The following is a 17929-nucleotide window of genomic DNA, read 5'->3' as shown; positions in this document are numbered from 1 at the left end:
TAACTCGGTAAATCCGAGGTCGAATCCACAAGGAAAAGGGAATTGATTAGCAAACCAAAAGAAAATAAAACTAAAAGAATAGTTTAATTATAGAGATTTTGATAGTTTAGTAAAGGTAATTTAAATTGAGAGAAAATTACAATATATTAAGTTGCTAAGGTTTTACACACAACACATCTATTGGTAGTCTTAACAATATTTATTTTATAACTCAACCAAAATTCATATGAATGATGATCTTAGTTGGATGATTTAACAATAAAAACTCAAGAATTAATTATCTAAAGTAGTTTCATGAAATTGATTGATTTTACACAAAACAAAACTAGTGATTTAGTTCGCAGGGAATACTAAGCATTTAACGTGCCCAAAGTCTACAATAAATCAAAGAATTATACAAAACTAAACACTTTTGTAGATGAGTAAATCAATCAAAAACATAAGAACATAAGCATTAAGACCAATAAATATTTGTTAAGAACATACCAATAAACGGTTGGGTTTCACCCTTGCCTTAGCAAGGCTCCTACCAAGCCATAACACAAATAAAACCCTAAATAGACTTTACAAAAACCTAAATTATGTTCTACAGTAGTTCTCTTCTGAATTTTGCCCTCAAAAGCCTTTAAATAGGTCAAAGAATCCTATTACAAGTTGAATTCACGTTTGGAGAAAATCCCAGGATTTTTGGCTTCATTTAACCGATACTTTTGGCCCATTTAACTTCAGAATTCGGACTTATGGTAAACTAAAAATTTGTAGCCATTTAAGTTAGATTTCCAGCTCAACTTGAATCATCTCTATTGGACATCTGAGCTGAGTTATGCCCAAAATACTAACTGGTGCGCTGGTTGGAATCCTAATCTGAATTGGACTTGGATTTGGTGCAAATTTCCTTTGATTCCTTGCTCCAATTAGACTCAAATTTCATTGGATTGACCTACTTTTACTTCATTATGGCCCTTGTAAAAATAAAGTCCATTAGCTTTCTTCTTTACACAAATCCACTTATTTAATTCCATTCTCCTACAAAAGACAAATTTTTGCATTAAAAATCCAATTAAGCTCAAAATTAATTATTCAACATTATTCCAAAACCAAATATAAAATGCATGAATTAACTCAAAATAAGTATAATAATGCTATAAATATGCAAAATTATGCTATTATCAGCAGAGTCACTTGCATGTTCGAATTTGGTCTTAATGGATCAAGTGCAAATTCTTCATCTAGATATTCCAACATTAGGATAGATGATATATATATATATATATATATATATATATATATATATATATATTTTTTTTTTTTTTTTTTTTATGTGAAACCAACAACTTTATTAAGAATCTGCAAAAGAAAGTACATCATGGAGAAGTGCTTGTTCTAAGAAACAAGGCTTCTCTTCCAACCAAGTAGAAAAATCAACAATGCCCTTGGCATGTTTAGCTAAAAGATGAGCCGGTCTATTCCCTTGGCGACATACATGAGAAAAGGCCACCTTACGAAACTCCCCACTAATCTCCAACAACCCTTGCACCACCGAAGCCATAGAAGATGGAGGGGAAGACAGACCTGCTAATGAACAAATAAGCAACAAAGAATCACTCTCCAAAATGAAATCCTGAATCCCAACATCCCTATCAAACTGCAACCCAGCCTCTAAAGCCTTTGCTTCCGTCTCAATGGCCCCTAAAGGAGCCATGAGTTTACTGCTTAAAGCTGCTACAACTTGCCCAGACACATCCCGAACTATCACCCCAATACCAACAGCTCCAAGGTCTGAAAATGTGGCACCATCAACATTAACCTTGTAAGAATGATCCAACAGAGGAGACCATGTTTTTCTATGCGCAGCTGGGATTAAGGGTGTGGGAGAGAGTTCATAAACTGCATAATATTCTTCCACATATTGCACGGCCCCCCGCAACAGAACGTGACCAGCCTTCCTTACACCCCCAAGCCGAACTTCATTCCTATTGTACCACAACGCCCATGCGCACGTTCCCACCTTAGCAACAAGCTCAAACCTGGGTTGATCAACCATCAACAAGCACCACATAAGCTCTTTAAATGAACTACAATGCTCTGATTGCACTGGGAAAACCCACTTCGAATTCTGCCACATTTCACGAGCTCTTGGACACGTCCAAAACAAATGGCCTGCTGTCTCGTCCTCCTGATTACAGCCCTCGCTCCGACTATCCTGCAATATGTTCCTCCGCAACAAGTTCCTTTTTGTAGGCAAAATGTCACGGCAAGCCCTTCACACAAAATGTCTAACCTTATGCGGAATAGATAGCTGCCAAATTTGCTTCCAAAATCTCCTATTAACGCTGTCATCTGAACAAGTAGCACTAGTTTCAGCCTTGTATAACTATAGAGCACCATAATAGGCACTGCGAACACTAAATAAACTATGGGAAGTGAGAGCCCAAATCTGCTTATTAGTTGGCATCCGAGAACTAAGAGGAATACTACTAATTAAATCAACTTCATGAGGCAAGAATAAAACCTTCAGCACATCAATCTTCCACGTGGCCTCCTCCTTATTTATAAACTCACACACTTGAGTATCAGCACTCAAAAAAAGCTTCGGTGAAGACACTTGATATGTGCTAGGAGAAGGCAACCACTTATCACCCCAGACACGGACTTGCTCCCCATTCCCAATTCTCCACCTTATTCCATACCTCACCAGCCCCTGTGCCGCCATTATACTCCACTAGGTAAAAGAAGGATTATGGCCAATAGTAACATCAATAAAATCACACTTGGGAAAGTACTTTGCCTTTAGGACTCGATACACCAAAGAGTCTTGTTTCATCTGAAGCCGCCAACCTTGTTTCACCAAAAGTGCTAAATTTAATTCTCGTAATTGCTTAAACCCCATACCACCTTCCTCCTTAGATTTACATAATTTATCCCAACTCAACCAAGCCATCATTTTTTCATCTCGCTTCTGCCCCCACCAAAAATTCCTAATCATTGTTGTAAGTTCATCACATAGTGAATCTGGAATTTCAAAACAACTCATGGTATAAGTGGGAATAGCCTATGCCACTGCCTTGATTAGAACTTCCTTTCCAGCCTTGGATAACATCTTCTCCTTCCAACGTGCCAACTTCTTACCCAATTTTTCTTTTATCTCACTAAAAGTATTATGCTTGCGTCGCCCCACTAAAGAAGTTAAGCCTAAATACTTCTTATGTTGTCTGATCACCTGAGCTCTAAACATATTTTTTATCTCCTCCATAATATCACCCGGAGTATTACTGCTAAAAAACAAGGAAGTCTTCACATGATTCAACTGTTGCCCTAAAGCTTTCTCATAAACCTGTAAAATTCGTTATAAAGCCAAACACTCCTCAATGGAAGCCTTGCAAAAAATTAGACTATCATCTGCAAAAAATAGATGAGATAATTTAGGACCACCTCTACACACTTCAATACCCCCCCTATCACCACTGTTAACTGCAGATTTTATCAAGGCAAAGAGACCTTCAGCACATAAAAGAAATAAATAGGGCGATAAAGGATCCCCTTGCCAGAGTCCTCTACTAGGTACCATATGACCTCTAGGCTTTCCATAAATTCTCACTAAGTAAGTGACTGAAGTAACACATTTCATCACAAGTGCCCTCCATCTCATAAAATCCATAAGCCTTTTTCCCTTTAAAAAAAAAAAAACATTTTCCTTCACCCTTCTTAGTTTGACTATAGAAGTTAAAAATTATAATTTAAAACTAAAAAGTCAAAGTTTACTTCTGTATAGTGTTTCACATAGAGTAGATCCAAAACCATGTTTTTAATAAGAGTTCAAGTTAACTTCAAAATACAAACAGTTCGAGTTCAATATGATGCAGCAAGAACCTTTGAGAATGAAACTACTACATACTTCAAATAATTGGAAACTTGTTGATGCATAATCTCAGTCATAATTAGAAAGAAATTTATCATGAGTGAGCTCTAAAGTCTAAACTACCAAATAAAATTGAGTAACATCATATTAGGATGATAGACTATCCTACATTAATTTTTTTTTTTTAACTTAAAAAACATTCCATTGACAATCCGAAAGCACTTAAATAAAACTTTCATCTACAGATTCAGAACTATTGATTCAGAACCTAACAACAATCATTCGTGTTGACTTCTAAAAGTTCTACAAAATGACGATGTTACAATAGCAAAAAAAGAAGCAATGTCACCATGATACCTAAAAAAAAGATGATATACAAAATGCTAAGCACACTACTAAAGTAATAAAATATAAAGGTAATTAACAATAATACCTTGTAAATATCTATTTGTTTCTTTAAATATTTTATTTTGATGTCATATCTGTAAACTCATTAAAATTTAGCCGAGTATGATCAAAATCAAGAACCACGTATAGCTTCTTATGATTTAATAAATTCTTCTTGTCTGCTTCTTTCAAATTCACAATTCCAACATTGTGAAGCCTTAGTCCCTGCAAAAAATGTTCGAGATTAATGAATTACCATTTGAAACAAAAATAACATCATCATTATACTTATGCTCCTATAATTCTTGAATAGGAATGGATTTATAAGTTCAAAGTTGGTTTACATTGTGTGACCACTAGTCATGGAGGAAACCATTCAGCATTGCAGTAATAAGTGCAACCAAATATCCAATATTGAAAATCCAATATGCACTTTAAGATATTTCATCAACATATAAGTAACATTCTTGTTAGGTTCTAAGACCTTAGGGACTAATGTACTAGAACTTTAATGTGTAATGTGTTGGCAAACCATGATCAAAACTTAGAGTGTAGATTTAGGTTGCTCAAAGTGTGTTTATGTGTAAAGTTGGAATCGAGTGATTCTAGAATTTATTGGACTAAATTTGCAAGGCTTGACCGATCGAAAATTAGACTCGATCGATCAAACCTCATGCAGATTGTTTTTTCTGCAGAATTTCCAACTCAGCCCAAGCCTGTTTGTCATGTAGGGTTTTATATTTTATGTCTTATATAAATAGAAAAACCCTAGCCACGTTTTAGAGGTTATTGATATGTTGTGTGTGTGAATCTTCTATGAAATCTAGAGGTGTTTACCTTCATACACACTTAGGGTTATCAAGATCAAGATTGATGTCAAGAACTTAGTGATCTCTTCAGTTGTTGTTTCAAGAACTTAAAGATTCACAAGTATGAGAACTTGTGGTTGCTGTAGATCAAAGAAAGAAGTAATCTGTGGACTCGGAGCTATCATAGGGTCGTGGTAGTAAGTTTTCTACTCGAGGTAACAATAAAATCTTAGTGGTCTAAGTTCTATTGTACAATCTTCAATTCTTTCATAGTGGATCTGTTTTACCTTGAATATAGCTAGGTTAAATCATTTCCTAGTTTTTTACCGATTAAGTTTTCCTAGGTCATCAGATCTTTGTGTTCTTTATTTTCCGTTGCATTACTATTTGTGATTGTTTTGTTTTAACCTAGATTTGAATAATAAACCTAAGTATTCACTTGGTTGATTAATTAGGTTAAACAATCTAGTTTACATGGATCTAAAAATTTACAAGTGGTATCAGAGCAAGTTAGCTCTAGTATTTTAGATCCTTTGATTTAAGAGTTGATCCTTGATCCCTATTGTCATGGAATACAGTCACTCTCTTGTGATTCCACCTCACTTTGATGGGACCAACTATGCCTACTGAAAAGTAAGGATGAAAGTATTCTTGAAATCAATTGATGAGAGAGTTTGGAATTCTGTTGAATACGGATGGGAGAAACCGACTACTCTTGTAAGTGGCAAACTTCTCATAAAGAAGCAGCCGCTTTTAATAGCAAAGCCATGAATACTATTTTTAATGTTATTTCTATGGAGGAATTCGAAAGGATCTCAAATGTTGAGGTTGCTCATACTGAATGAAATATTCTCCAAACTGTGCATAAAGGCACAAAGGCAGTTAAGATCAATAAGTTGCAGTAGTTAACAACTAGATTTGAAAGCGTTAGGATGTTTGATGATGATTGTTTTGTTGAATTCTATGCTAAGCTTAATGATATTGTTAATTCTGCCTATAATTTGAGTGAAATTTATGATCAACCTAAGATAGTTAGGAAGATTCTTAGATCCTTGGCTGAGGATTTTAAAGCCAAAGTGACTGTCATTACTGATAGCAAGGATGTGGACTCCATCCCTATTGATGAGCATGTAGGATCTCTCTAGCCTTATGAGCTAGACCTACCTAAGACAAACAAATCCAAATCAATTGCTCTTAAGTCAGTTGATGATGTTGATAGAAATAGATTTGATGATGAACTCTCTTCTACAAAGATTGCATATCTTGCCAAGAACTTTAAAAACTTTCTTAGAAACAATAACAAAAGGGCAAGGGGTAAAAAGAATGCTGAACCTAGGAATTTTTAGAGGAATGAACCCACTAAAGTGAACAATACTGATAAAAATAAAGAGAAAGTAGGTCAAACCTCTAATAATTCTTTAGGACAACAATGTTTTGGTTGTCAAGGGTATGTTCATGTGAAATCAGAATGTCCTACATTTTTTAGATTAAAGGGTAAGGCTATGGCTGTAGCCCTTAGTGGCGATGAAGCTTCTAATCACGAATCTAGTAGTGATGAAGATGGAAACTTCGTTGCTTTTACAGCTACAGTTGTAGTTGATGAAAGTGTTGTGGTTGAAGTGAACCCTTCTGATGGGGAACTCTTTGAATGTGGTGATTTGCAAGATGCTTACAATAAGCTATGTAAAGTTGTTGCAAAAGATGTAATGAATATTGATAAAGGTTTAAAGAAAATTGCTTCTCTTGAACTTGATAAATAAAATTTGTTGTTGAAATTGCTTGATGCTAGCACTTTAATTGATAAAGTGAAGACTGAGAACATGATGTTGATTAAAAAGATTAAGAAATTGGAACTAGAATTATTTGTTGCTAGAGAACAAACTAATAGGTCTGCTAGTTCTAAACTTGATTACATGTTGAGTGTTCAGAAGTCTCCTTTAGACGAAACTGGTCTAGGTTTTGTAGAAAGCATCTCAATGTCTGAAACTCATTCCACAAATTTTGTTCCTTCTTTTGAGCCTCCCGTGAGTGAGATTGTCAAACTAGTAGAAGTTACACCTCTTAGGAAGATTAGGGTTGACCTTAAAGAGTCTAAGCCTAAGAATCCTACTCTCTCTAAGGCTAAGGAGCACGAGAGACCTTTATGGGTTTGTCATTTTTGTGGAAAGACTGGATATTTGTCCAAACTATTTCAAGTTGCAAGCTGCGAAGCGAGCAAATAAGCCAAAAGTATCTGTGCCTCAGGCACAAGATCCTATGGTACTTATTGGTGAGTTGGTAAAGACATTAAACCTTTATTCCAATCCTAAAGTTACTCATTATTCTAATAAGAATAATAGCTCCAATGCTAGAGTTGCAACTAAAAGGTTTTGGATGCAAAAGGCTTAATCTAATTGAGTCTTTCTAACATGGTCCTTGTGCTTCATCTCTCTATTCTTTGTGACCATTCTTCTTTCGTTGTTTTTGTTTCTTTTAGGATTTGTATTGCATAACATTCATGCATTTCATGATAGGTTGTGTTTGTCATTCTTCTCCAAAATTTTAAAATAAAAATAAAATTAAAAAAAAAGGAAAGGAAAAGGAAGGAAAAATGTGTTTTGCATTATTTTTCTTGGACTTATAATCAAAGTTAGTCATATTATCTTTACATAACATGTTTATGTACCTTATTTAGCTTGGATGAGCTTATTTTACTACACTTTGCTAGTTTTAGCTTTGTAGTGTATGTTGTGTGAGAGTTGTTTATAGCTTTTGATCACTTGAGGTTGATCTTGAAGTCACATGCTTTTGATTATTTGGACTTGAACTTAACGAGAAAGGCATAAATAACCATCTCACTACTGTTTACTAGTCAATCATGAACACCTTAGTGCATATCATAAGATTTGTTGCTAGAGAAAGTGTAACACATGCACAAAAAAAACATAAGGTGTAGTCTCGGATTTAATGCTAAAATTGGTGTGTACATTATTGGGCTATAATCAATTCACAATCAAATAAAATTGGTGTGTACATTATAAGGCAAAACAAGAAACTTACAAGATTGCAAGCTTGTTTTCTAGGAGATGTGAGAGTTATATGATGTAACTCTTTAAGTGATAGTCTCTTTCAAATTTATGTCATAAATTTTGTAGAAATTGTGATTGATTACTATTTACATATCACCTTACATGTATCTTAAGCTATTGCTAGTTACACACACTACACAAGTTAGTTTTTGCTAAACTTAGTACATAATATTGTGTGTGATCTTGTTGTGGCAATCCAAGATTAAATGTGCCCAGATTCTAATGTAAAATATGTTTCATGGTTAATTTTTTTGAGGACAAATGGATTGAAAAACTTGTTTTTGGGAGATCTGGGTTGAATTCAAGTGTTTTTGAAAAACTTTTCATCTTATACTCATTCATTTCATCCATAAATAATGTGCTTTGAGGAGTTTCTGCATTAAAATGCTCTGTTTTTCCAAAAAAAAAAAAAAAGAAGAAGAGTTTTTCAAATTTTCAATTGATCGAACCTGTTGCTCGACAAATTGAAAATGCGATAAAAATTAAGGTTTGAATCTGCCTGGCTTGATTGATGTTGGACTGATCGAAATTGGTTTTCAATTGATCAAATCTAATTTTCGACCGATCGAAATTCGTACTGTGAGTTTTTTAAAAAGCGTTTTCTTTCACGTGTTCTTCATACTTTTCAATTCTTTTCAAAAGCTTTTTGACTGTTCCTCTTTGACCGATCTAATCCAAGCCAAATTTGTCATTTTCTTCCTAGAATTTCTCAGGGTTTTTGTCTTCTTGTGCTTGTAAGTCACTTTTACCCTTTCTTTTTCATTTTATTCACATTTTTCATGCATTTTAGTTGAAATTTTCAAACTCGTAAAATTTGGGGTATTTGAATTTTTTTTTTTAATTTGTTTTCTTTCACATTTGATCATCGGGTTTTTGTCTCTAGATGTTATTAACATGATTCCCATGCATTAATTTGATTCATTTTGTGATTTGGGAAAATTTTGAAATTCTAGGGCTTGAAAGTTTAAGAAATTGGAGATTTTGTTCAATTGAGCTAAAATTGATGAAACTGACTTGTGTTTTTGATTGATTATGTCATTATATGATGTTATCTAACTAGTGCAATGATAAATTGATAAATTTGTTGGTATTTTTTGAAAGTAGTTTTTCCAAATTTGGGGTTTTTGTTCTAAAACTCTTTGTTCAAATCAATTGTTGGTTTATAATATAGAATTGAACAAATTTCAATGAATTAGGGCATGCATCATGTGTGCATTCATGTCATGGATCATATAGATTGTTATTTTCTATATTTGTTTTGTCTAACACTCTCTAATGCAGTCTGCCTTGGGTTTTCTCTATTTTTTTTTCTTGTTTTTATCTTTCCTTTTCAATCCTTAGCATCATAATTAGGAAGACTAGAGCCAACAAGAAAACCTCCACCACACCCTCTACCCTGGCTTTCGATTGTGAGAGATTTAGGGTTGAGAAAAACCAAGAGACCTATGAGAAGCTTAATATATTTAGGTCTGTTTGGGCTGAGCAGAAGGTGATTTTAGATGAGCTTGATGGGGAGATTAGGTGGAACTTTGAGCGTAGGGGCTGGTTACCTCTTATGGATATAAAGTACCCTCTTCCGACTATCTTAATAAGAGAGTTCTATTTGAACCTCTCTGTCCACTCCAATGATTCCAACACTCACTATATGATGAGCTGGATAAGGGGTGAAGAGTATGCCATTACTCCTTTAGTAGTGGCCTATGCTCTTGGGGTACCTTTGGTACGATAACCTGTGTATCCTTATTCTTAGACCCTTCTACTCGATGACATTATGTCATATCTCACCGGTACTTCCATTAGTTGGGGTACTGATACTTGTATCACCTCCCATGAGCTTACTAAGCTCAATTACTTGTTTTTCCGAACTTCTTGTCATTCGATTTGGCCTATCTCTCATTTGCACACCATTCTAATTGGGAGACGTGTTTTTTTGTATGTTCTTGTGACTGATGCTCCTATGTGTTTTTCATCTCTTTTCATTCGTTCTTTAGTTGAGGTTCATAGGAGTAGTTCTAAGTCACATGGTCTTTTTTCCCCTGTTTTTATTCATAGGATTTTGTTACATTTAGGATTAGAGGAGTTTCTTGCATCTGAGCCTATCCATACCATCGCTCCCATAGGTGCCACCTTCCTTAGGCAAAGAGCAGCTCAGATGAAAGCTAGCTCTAAACTCCCTTATGTAGAGTCTTCCATAGGTGCTGCATCTCATCCTCCTTTTTCAAGTGACCCCACAACTGAAGAGTTTGTCGATCCCACTATTGCTATTGATCCTCCACCTTCATCTTCGGGTGATTCATCCATTCAGAGTATATTGGATACTGTTATGACCGTTTAGGCGGCACATGGACAGCTTTTGGTGGATGTGCTCACGAAGCGTCAGGTATTGCGTGTAGATTTGGCGAGTGCTCGGCGGTCTTCTCCACCACCTTCTTTTGATGATGAGCCTTGATTGCCTTTTGGAAATTCATCACAAAAAGGGGGAGTTTTATTGATGGAGATAGGGGGAGTTTTGTTCGATTGTATCTAGGACTTTCATGATGTATTTGTTTTGGTCCTGATGTATTTACTTTTATGGGTTGTATATGTTAGGGGAAGACGCTTTGTTTCTTGTTTCACATGTGCTACATTGATTATTGATTTATATTATGAGGTTATTCATGGTATACGTCTTAATTTTTTGTTTTATGAAATCAAGAATTTTATTTTGTTTTACTTGTATTTTCCACACATACATTTATGTGTTTGTTGAATGTTTCAGGAAGATACAAGTTACAAATTTATTCAATCTTGCTGCTGTCTATACTGGCAACTGATATATAGTAATTAGGTTGATTTGTCTTTGGGCATCTTGATTTTTAAATGGGCTGTTTGTAACTTTGAGCATTTCAATTTTGTTATGTGTTTTGTCACGGATTGCCAAAGGAGGAGATTGTTAGGTTCTAAGACCTTAGGGACTAATGTATTAGAACTTCAATGTATAATGTGTTGGCAAACCATGATCAAAACTTAAAGTCTTGATTTAGGCTGCTTAAAGTGTGTTTATGTGTAAAGTTGGAATCGAGTGATTGCAGGATTTATTGGACTAAATCTACAAAGCTCGATTGATCAAAAATTAGACGCAATCAATCGAACCTTGTGTAGATTGTTTTTTTCTGCAGAATTTCCAACTCAGCTCAAGCCTGTTTGACGTGTAGGGTTTTATATTTTATATCTCATATAAATAGAAAAACCCTAACCACGTTTTAGAGGTTGTTGATATGCTGTGTGTGTGAATCTTTTATGAGATCTAGAGGTGTTTACCTTCATACACATTTAGGGTTATCAAGATCAAGATTGATGTCAAAAACTTGGTGATCTCTTCGGTTGCTATTTCAAGAGCTTAAAGATTCATAAATAGGAGAACTTGTGGTTGCTGTTGATCAAAGAAAGAAGTAGTCCGTGGACTCGAAGTAGTCATGGGGTCGTGGTAGTAAGTTTTCTACTTGAGGTAGCAATAGAATGTTAGTGGCCTAAGTTCTACTGTACAAACTTCAATTCTTTCATAGTGGATCTGTTTTACCTTGAGGATAGTTAGGTTAAATCCTCCCCGGGTTTTTTACTGGTTAGGTTTTCCTAGGTCATCAGATCTTTGTGTTCTTTATTTTCCGCTGCTTTATTATTTGTGATTGTTTTGTTTTAACCTAGATCTGAATAATAAACATAAGTATTCTCTTGGTTAATTAATTAGGTTAAACAATCTAGTTTATAGAGATCTAAAACTTCACAATTCTAGGCAGCAAAACTCTAGACACTAAAAAAACAACAATAATAAATGAAACATGAAAAACATCAATTACCCCTCCATAATTCAAAATAAGGAGAACAAAAATAAATACCCAATTGAAATCAAAAGGAGAAAAAGTTTTGTGTACCTAGCATATGTCTTCTTAGTCTCAAGTTCCTGTTGCCTTTCCCACATTGCTTCTTGAGTTTACACATCATTTTCCTTCTCAAAACTCATTCTAACTTGAAAAATCTAAGTAATTCCAACCAAAACAAAAATATATTAATGAATTTCAAAAAATATTTGCTGCAAGCAAAAACTATCTGCAAAGCAACAGTTACAACCCAACTGAAAACAGAAAATCAAAACCTATAAATTATAATTTGAGACAAACTAAGACAAAAATATTATATTACTCATTGAATTTCTTAAAAAGACACAGACAGATTATCTGCTATATAAAAAAATCATTAATGTAAGAATATATAGTATACATTAAAAAAAAAAAAAAAAAAAAAAAAAAACTGAAAATCTTCAAGACAAAGTAAGCCTTGAGTCATATTTATTTCAATTATTTTTGAGTTAGTGTCAGATTGCTAACTTTGCTATGAAAGATGCATGGAAAAAAAAAAAATTGAAGTCATATGGACTTACCCCTCCATGTGCAAGAGCAATGGCCGTGATAGTTGCAGTTGATCACATATATGAGACAAATAACTTTTCATTAAGCAATACCTATCAAGGTTTGCAGCAAATTCAAGAATTTTTGTTCAACATGAAGCAAGAACCATCCAGAATTACAATGAAAGAAGTCCTCAACTTAGAGCTAAACAATAGTACAGAAACACCAGTTACTTTGCCTTGAAAAAAAATCTTTCATTAGCATCAAATCATATGTAATTGATAGTAACACCAAGGGCTAAATGAACATAAAATATACCAAAAAAATAAGGGTTCCTTGTTCATGAAAATTGTTCCTTAAGGCTTCCAATTCAAAAAAATATTTGGCACTAAAGAACAATACCTTTAACCAACCAAATTACTTTTGACTACCTAATTGGAATATGTGAATAATATACACAAAAGAGAAAATAAATGAAACACAATTACCTTGCTTTCTAATGATTTACAATCAGAAAATAAAATTGTTGGAAGCAAACCAGAATACATGTAAATAAGGAAAATATAAAGAACATAAGGAAAACTATATTTAACATGGAAATGCGCCTTTAATTTCTATCATAATGCAAATCACCTTATTGAATTATTTATCAAATCCATTATTTTAAAATATTCGAAGTAAAGACATATATAGTCTCTAAAACATAAAATAGCTCAAATTGCAACAAACACATAAATTGCCCAGCGCATTTTAGTAGGAAGAGATGGACTTACTCAACTAATTTGAGAATACAAAGCACAATTTTTCAACGGTTCAGTCCTTATGACATTTTGCTGCCCTGAATTAAAGTACTTGAAAACTACTTAGCAACATGCCCGAGGAGCTCCAAATCACCAATGCTTAGACTTTGGGTATACCAATCTTGTATTTTTGACAAAGGTGGATGCTTACAGATGTTATCAAGAAATTCAAAAACTTAAAATCAAATCTCTAAGTAGGAGCGGAAAAATTGAGAAACAATTGGAATCTAATATATCTACCAAAACTGAAAACTCGAAGAGTGAGAGAGAACCCCAAATCAAAACCCCAGAGAAAAAAAAAATTAAAAAAGAATAAGAAGAAGCTATGAACTGCATATATTAGAAAATAGAGGTTGTGGGGCGTTGGCGTATATTAGAAAACAGAGAGGTTGTGGGGTTTAGCACTTTGGCTTTAATGTGAAGTCTGAAGGGGGAGCAGTATACTTGTATTAGGGTTCTAAATTGATAAATTCTAATATAATAAAACGTTAAAAAGAATTTAAAGAAAAGAAAAGTGACGGGGAAAATTGTGGTGCCTGCAATTAAAAGTCAACCAAAAGTCAAATAAATCAAATTTAAAAATTATAAATAAAAAAAGCTAATGTGAAAAATTGTGGAGAGGTCAACCAAAAGTAAAAACTTTGGTTATATATATATATATATATATATATATATATACACATATACACACACACTATGTCTTTAAAAACATTTTTTTTATCTTGAAAACACTTCCTTAGCCGTTTTCAAAAAAAATTTCTAAAACAAGAAAATATGATACAATTTTTTGAAAACTGTATTTAAAAAATATTAGCCAAACAATAAATTTAAGTATAGGACCCACAATTTTATGGATTGCAAAATAAAAAACTCTATTAAAATACTCTTACCAATCAAACCCTAAAATTTCTAAAATATAATTAAAACATGTGATCATATCTTTTTGGGGACATTTGGGTGGTGGACTCAACAAACTTTAAGAACTGTAAATCCGAATGTCTCAAATTCCATTGACCACTATTGTTTTTGGGATTTTAAGGCATTTAATGGGCAAAGATAGTGAAATGGTCTAATCATAAGGTTGGGATACCACTTCATTATATTACAAAATATAAAAGATACATATATCATTATTTCAATTTCTATTTGAACAAGAAGCACACTGGAAAGAAATAAGTGGAAAAAGAAGAAAAGACTTGGTCATGAAGAGTAGCCAATACATTAGGATTACAATCTGGTACTGATTAGTAATTGAAGACCACACAACCTGCCAACTACTTTCCTTTGAAAGAAAATTGAAATCTCAACCGCCGAAATTTGTCGTCCCCCATCTCCAGATATACGACTTGTTCTAACCCTATTTGTCCAACTTGTTATCACCTTTGCTTTTGAATGATTAACTTTCGTATCTTCTTTACAAGGCAAGAGAGAAAGCGAATTATGTGAATTAAAAGAACCACAACCATCATGATAATCAAACTCCAAACTGTCATAAAAACTTCATATAGTCGTAATGCTCTAGAAGATTTCGATGGTAACACTAGGATCACTGCACTCATATAGGCAAGGGCTAAGGATGTGATAGTGGTCCATATGGCAAATGTCAAGAACCCCATGCCAAACTTATTCTTGAGAGAGAATCCACTAATAGACAAAAAGATGACAAATAGAGATGCAGTGAAAGAAAGGGTGTTGCAAAACATAAAAAAGTGGTAGAAGAAATTAGAATTCCGAGAGCCTTCCACTGAGGTTCCAGCCAAACATACATTAGAGGGGCCGCATCCAAAACCTTTACTAACTTCAGTTACATTTGTTTGCCAAACTCCGCCTGGGGGGCTGACTGCAGGTTGGAAAGTGATAGTTGTGATTACCGTAGCCACCACCATTAATGAACCGCGTGTCTCTTCTATCCAATTACCTTGGTATCTTAAGTACTCTAACCATTTTCTCTTTTTTTTGCTTGGTAGTACTGGTTTTGGTAATTCATGGTGACCAACGACAACGTCTAATGTTGGTGAAAGATTATTTTGTTCATTTCCTCTTCCAAGACCAGCATCGATTAAAATGCTTTGGATAGTGAAGCTTTTGAAGTCTCTTGGATTGTGCTCTAAGGATTCTGAAGCTGTAAAACCCGCTCGGTTCAAGGCATATGCTCCTTCTTTCACTGAAGACACTGAGAGCAAATATTTTACTGTCTGCAAAAATTTTGTGCATTATGATATTGAATAATTTATTTCTAACAAGCAATAACTAAAATGCAACACAAACAAAGAATTTCCCCTATGTGTATTAACTCATAACACTCATATGTAGTCAATGAAAAAGTAAATGTCATGAGATATGCATCAGGCACAAAAATTAGATTTTAAAAAGCTATATTCTATTAGCATGTATTTTTTTCTTCTTCCAAACTAGAAAGTCATTGTTGTTCACCTCTTCAAGAGAAAGTTGGAAAATAACTTATTGCACTGAAACAGTTTTACACACATCTCAAAAAAAAAAAAAAAAAAAAAAAAGAAATCTTGATTTAAAGTCATTGTTTCCAAATAAAATTGTGTAAAACATTTTGTGTAAAAAGCACAAATCTATATATATATATATATATATATATATATATATATATATATATATATATATATATATTAATAGCAAACCTAAGAGAAATCCAATTAAATTATACCTGATATAACTTTAAACAATGTTACACCTCTCAATATTTTTTAGTTGAAAGCAAAATTTGACAAATCTATCGTTAGCTTGCATAATCGTCATAAATTTTCTATACTTGCAAAATTTCAAGGTGATAAAAAATTAATAGCCATGTCATCAATTAATTGTTTAAATTCAAGTTTTTGTAATTTAAAATAATGTATAAAAGATGAGTTTATGGTTTGAATGGTAAATAGCATCCAATTGATATGAAAATTGTCATAAATGTTAAGAACATATAATTCAAAGGTAAGATTTTCAAAACATGAATCCTATAAGAAGTTATTAGGTGGTGTAGTATTGCTTAAAGTTATACTAGGTGTAACTTGAACCCAACCCATATATATGTATATGTATATATAATGAAAAACCATTTCATATTTTAGAAATGAATGCTTCAAAAAAAAAAATGTAAGCTAATACCATGTATAATTTGAATTGTATAATTGTGATTATTTTTAATTAAATCCATGCATATGCATGAGGCTACACACTAGTTTTTGTTAATGCTAATTCTATTAGTGGACAAGGGCCTTTCTTTTGTAGAAGGAGAATACTTTCACCTTTTTTTTCTTCTTATTTACTTTTAAGTATTTGAATTTCCATTTCTTACTTAATTATTGGGATCTTGATTTTTAGGACTCCACAGTTTACATCTAGACTTGGTACAAAATGTTGAGACACCATGTTTAATCCAAAAGTTTTGAATTAATAGGTGTGTATCTTATTTCATGTCAATCACTCACTCCTGTCCTTACTCATTGCCACCTAACATGTCCAATTAACAATTCACATGCATATTCCAATATCATAACCAGCCATATGAATTTTGTAATATCATTAAAAAAAAAATCATAAACAAAAAATAGTGCATATATGGGGCAAAATAATCGACTTACAATTTGAGCTTCTTGACACAAAATATATTTTATATAGGTAATTCAAGGCATGAAGCCATAAACTAAAAGATACCTCAATTTGCTTTAGCATCACAGCTAAATGCAAGATGGTGTTGCCGTTATAATGGTCTTTGGAATTGAGAAAATCCCCTTTGTCACTCACAAATTCCACCAACAGCTTCAAAGTCTCCAATTGGTTGTATTTAATACATAAGTGCAAAACTGACTCTCTCCCATCGAGCATAACCTGAGTTGAGTTTGGGAATGCAATTATTAACTCCCTCACAACCTCAACACGTCCTCTCATGGCTGCATAATGGAGAGGAATTTTCCTATCTCGATCATGAATTGTGCATGCATCCTAATTTGCATGTAACAGTTCTTTAACGATCTCTATGTGACCCTCAGCAGAAGCCAAGTGAAGCGGGTAGCGTCTGTGGAAGTCCCGCTCGTAAGCGAGTTGGGGTTTTAGAAGTAGAAGAGTTTTACTAAATTCAAGGTGGCCAATTGAAGCTGATATGTGTAATGGAGTTTCGTCAAAAGTGTTCAGTGAAATTTTATAAAGGAAGTGTGGGTCTTTCTCTTTCAACCTAGACAGTGTGATCATACACCCAGTTCCTGCTGCATTGTAGAGTTCTATCATATCATCTCCTTCAGGCCTTATTTCCATTCTCTCTATGTGGTGTGGGGATTGTTTTGTATGTGTTGCATCGGATATTCTAAAATAGAGGCATATAAATAGATGAATGTAGTTGACAAACCAGCGGAGTTTGGAAGATTTTTAAATTTGATCATATTTTACATAAAGTCTTTGCTCAAAATATGGGAGAGACTAAATTGATGGATTGTTTACCTGCTTTTGATGACCATTTCCTAGCTAGACAAACTCAGAAGATTTTCACAAGCCAAAAGACTATGTGCTCGTTTGTTTTAGCTTTCCCAACCCAAAAAGCCCGTTTTGAAACTACAAATTAAAAAAAGACCCGTTTGGTTAGGTAAAAAAAGCAACTATT

General features: G+C 33.6%; 1 protein-coding gene and 1 pseudogene across 1 annotated transcript; both read right to left on the bottom strand.

Annotated features, from left to right (window-relative positions):
- Positions 1 to 1339: 1339 nt before the first annotated feature.
- Positions 1340 to 2713, bottom strand: LOC142634682 (uncharacterized). Its single transcript, XM_075808966.1, has 3 exons — positions 2513 to 2713; positions 2282 to 2374; positions 1340 to 2203 (listed from the first exon to the last, which is right to left on the bottom strand). Exons 1-3 carry the CDS (start codon positions 2711 to 2713, stop codon positions 1340 to 1342), a joined length of 1158 nt encoding a protein of 385 aa, XP_075665081.1.
- Positions 2714 to 14684: 11971 nt separating this feature from the next.
- Positions 14685 to 17586, bottom strand: LOC142634680 (uncharacterized; annotated as a pseudogene).
- Positions 17587 to 17929: the final 343 nt, after the last annotated feature.

This window comes from Castanea sativa, chromosome 5 (genome assembly GCF_040712315.1).
Source record: "Castanea sativa cultivar Marrone di Chiusa Pesio chromosome 5, ASM4071231v1".
NCBI lineage: Eukaryota > Viridiplantae > Streptophyta > Magnoliopsida > Fagales > Fagaceae > Castanea > Castanea sativa.
Note: the sequence above shows the minus strand (reverse complement) of the source record. Positions and strands in the feature narration are given on the sequence as shown.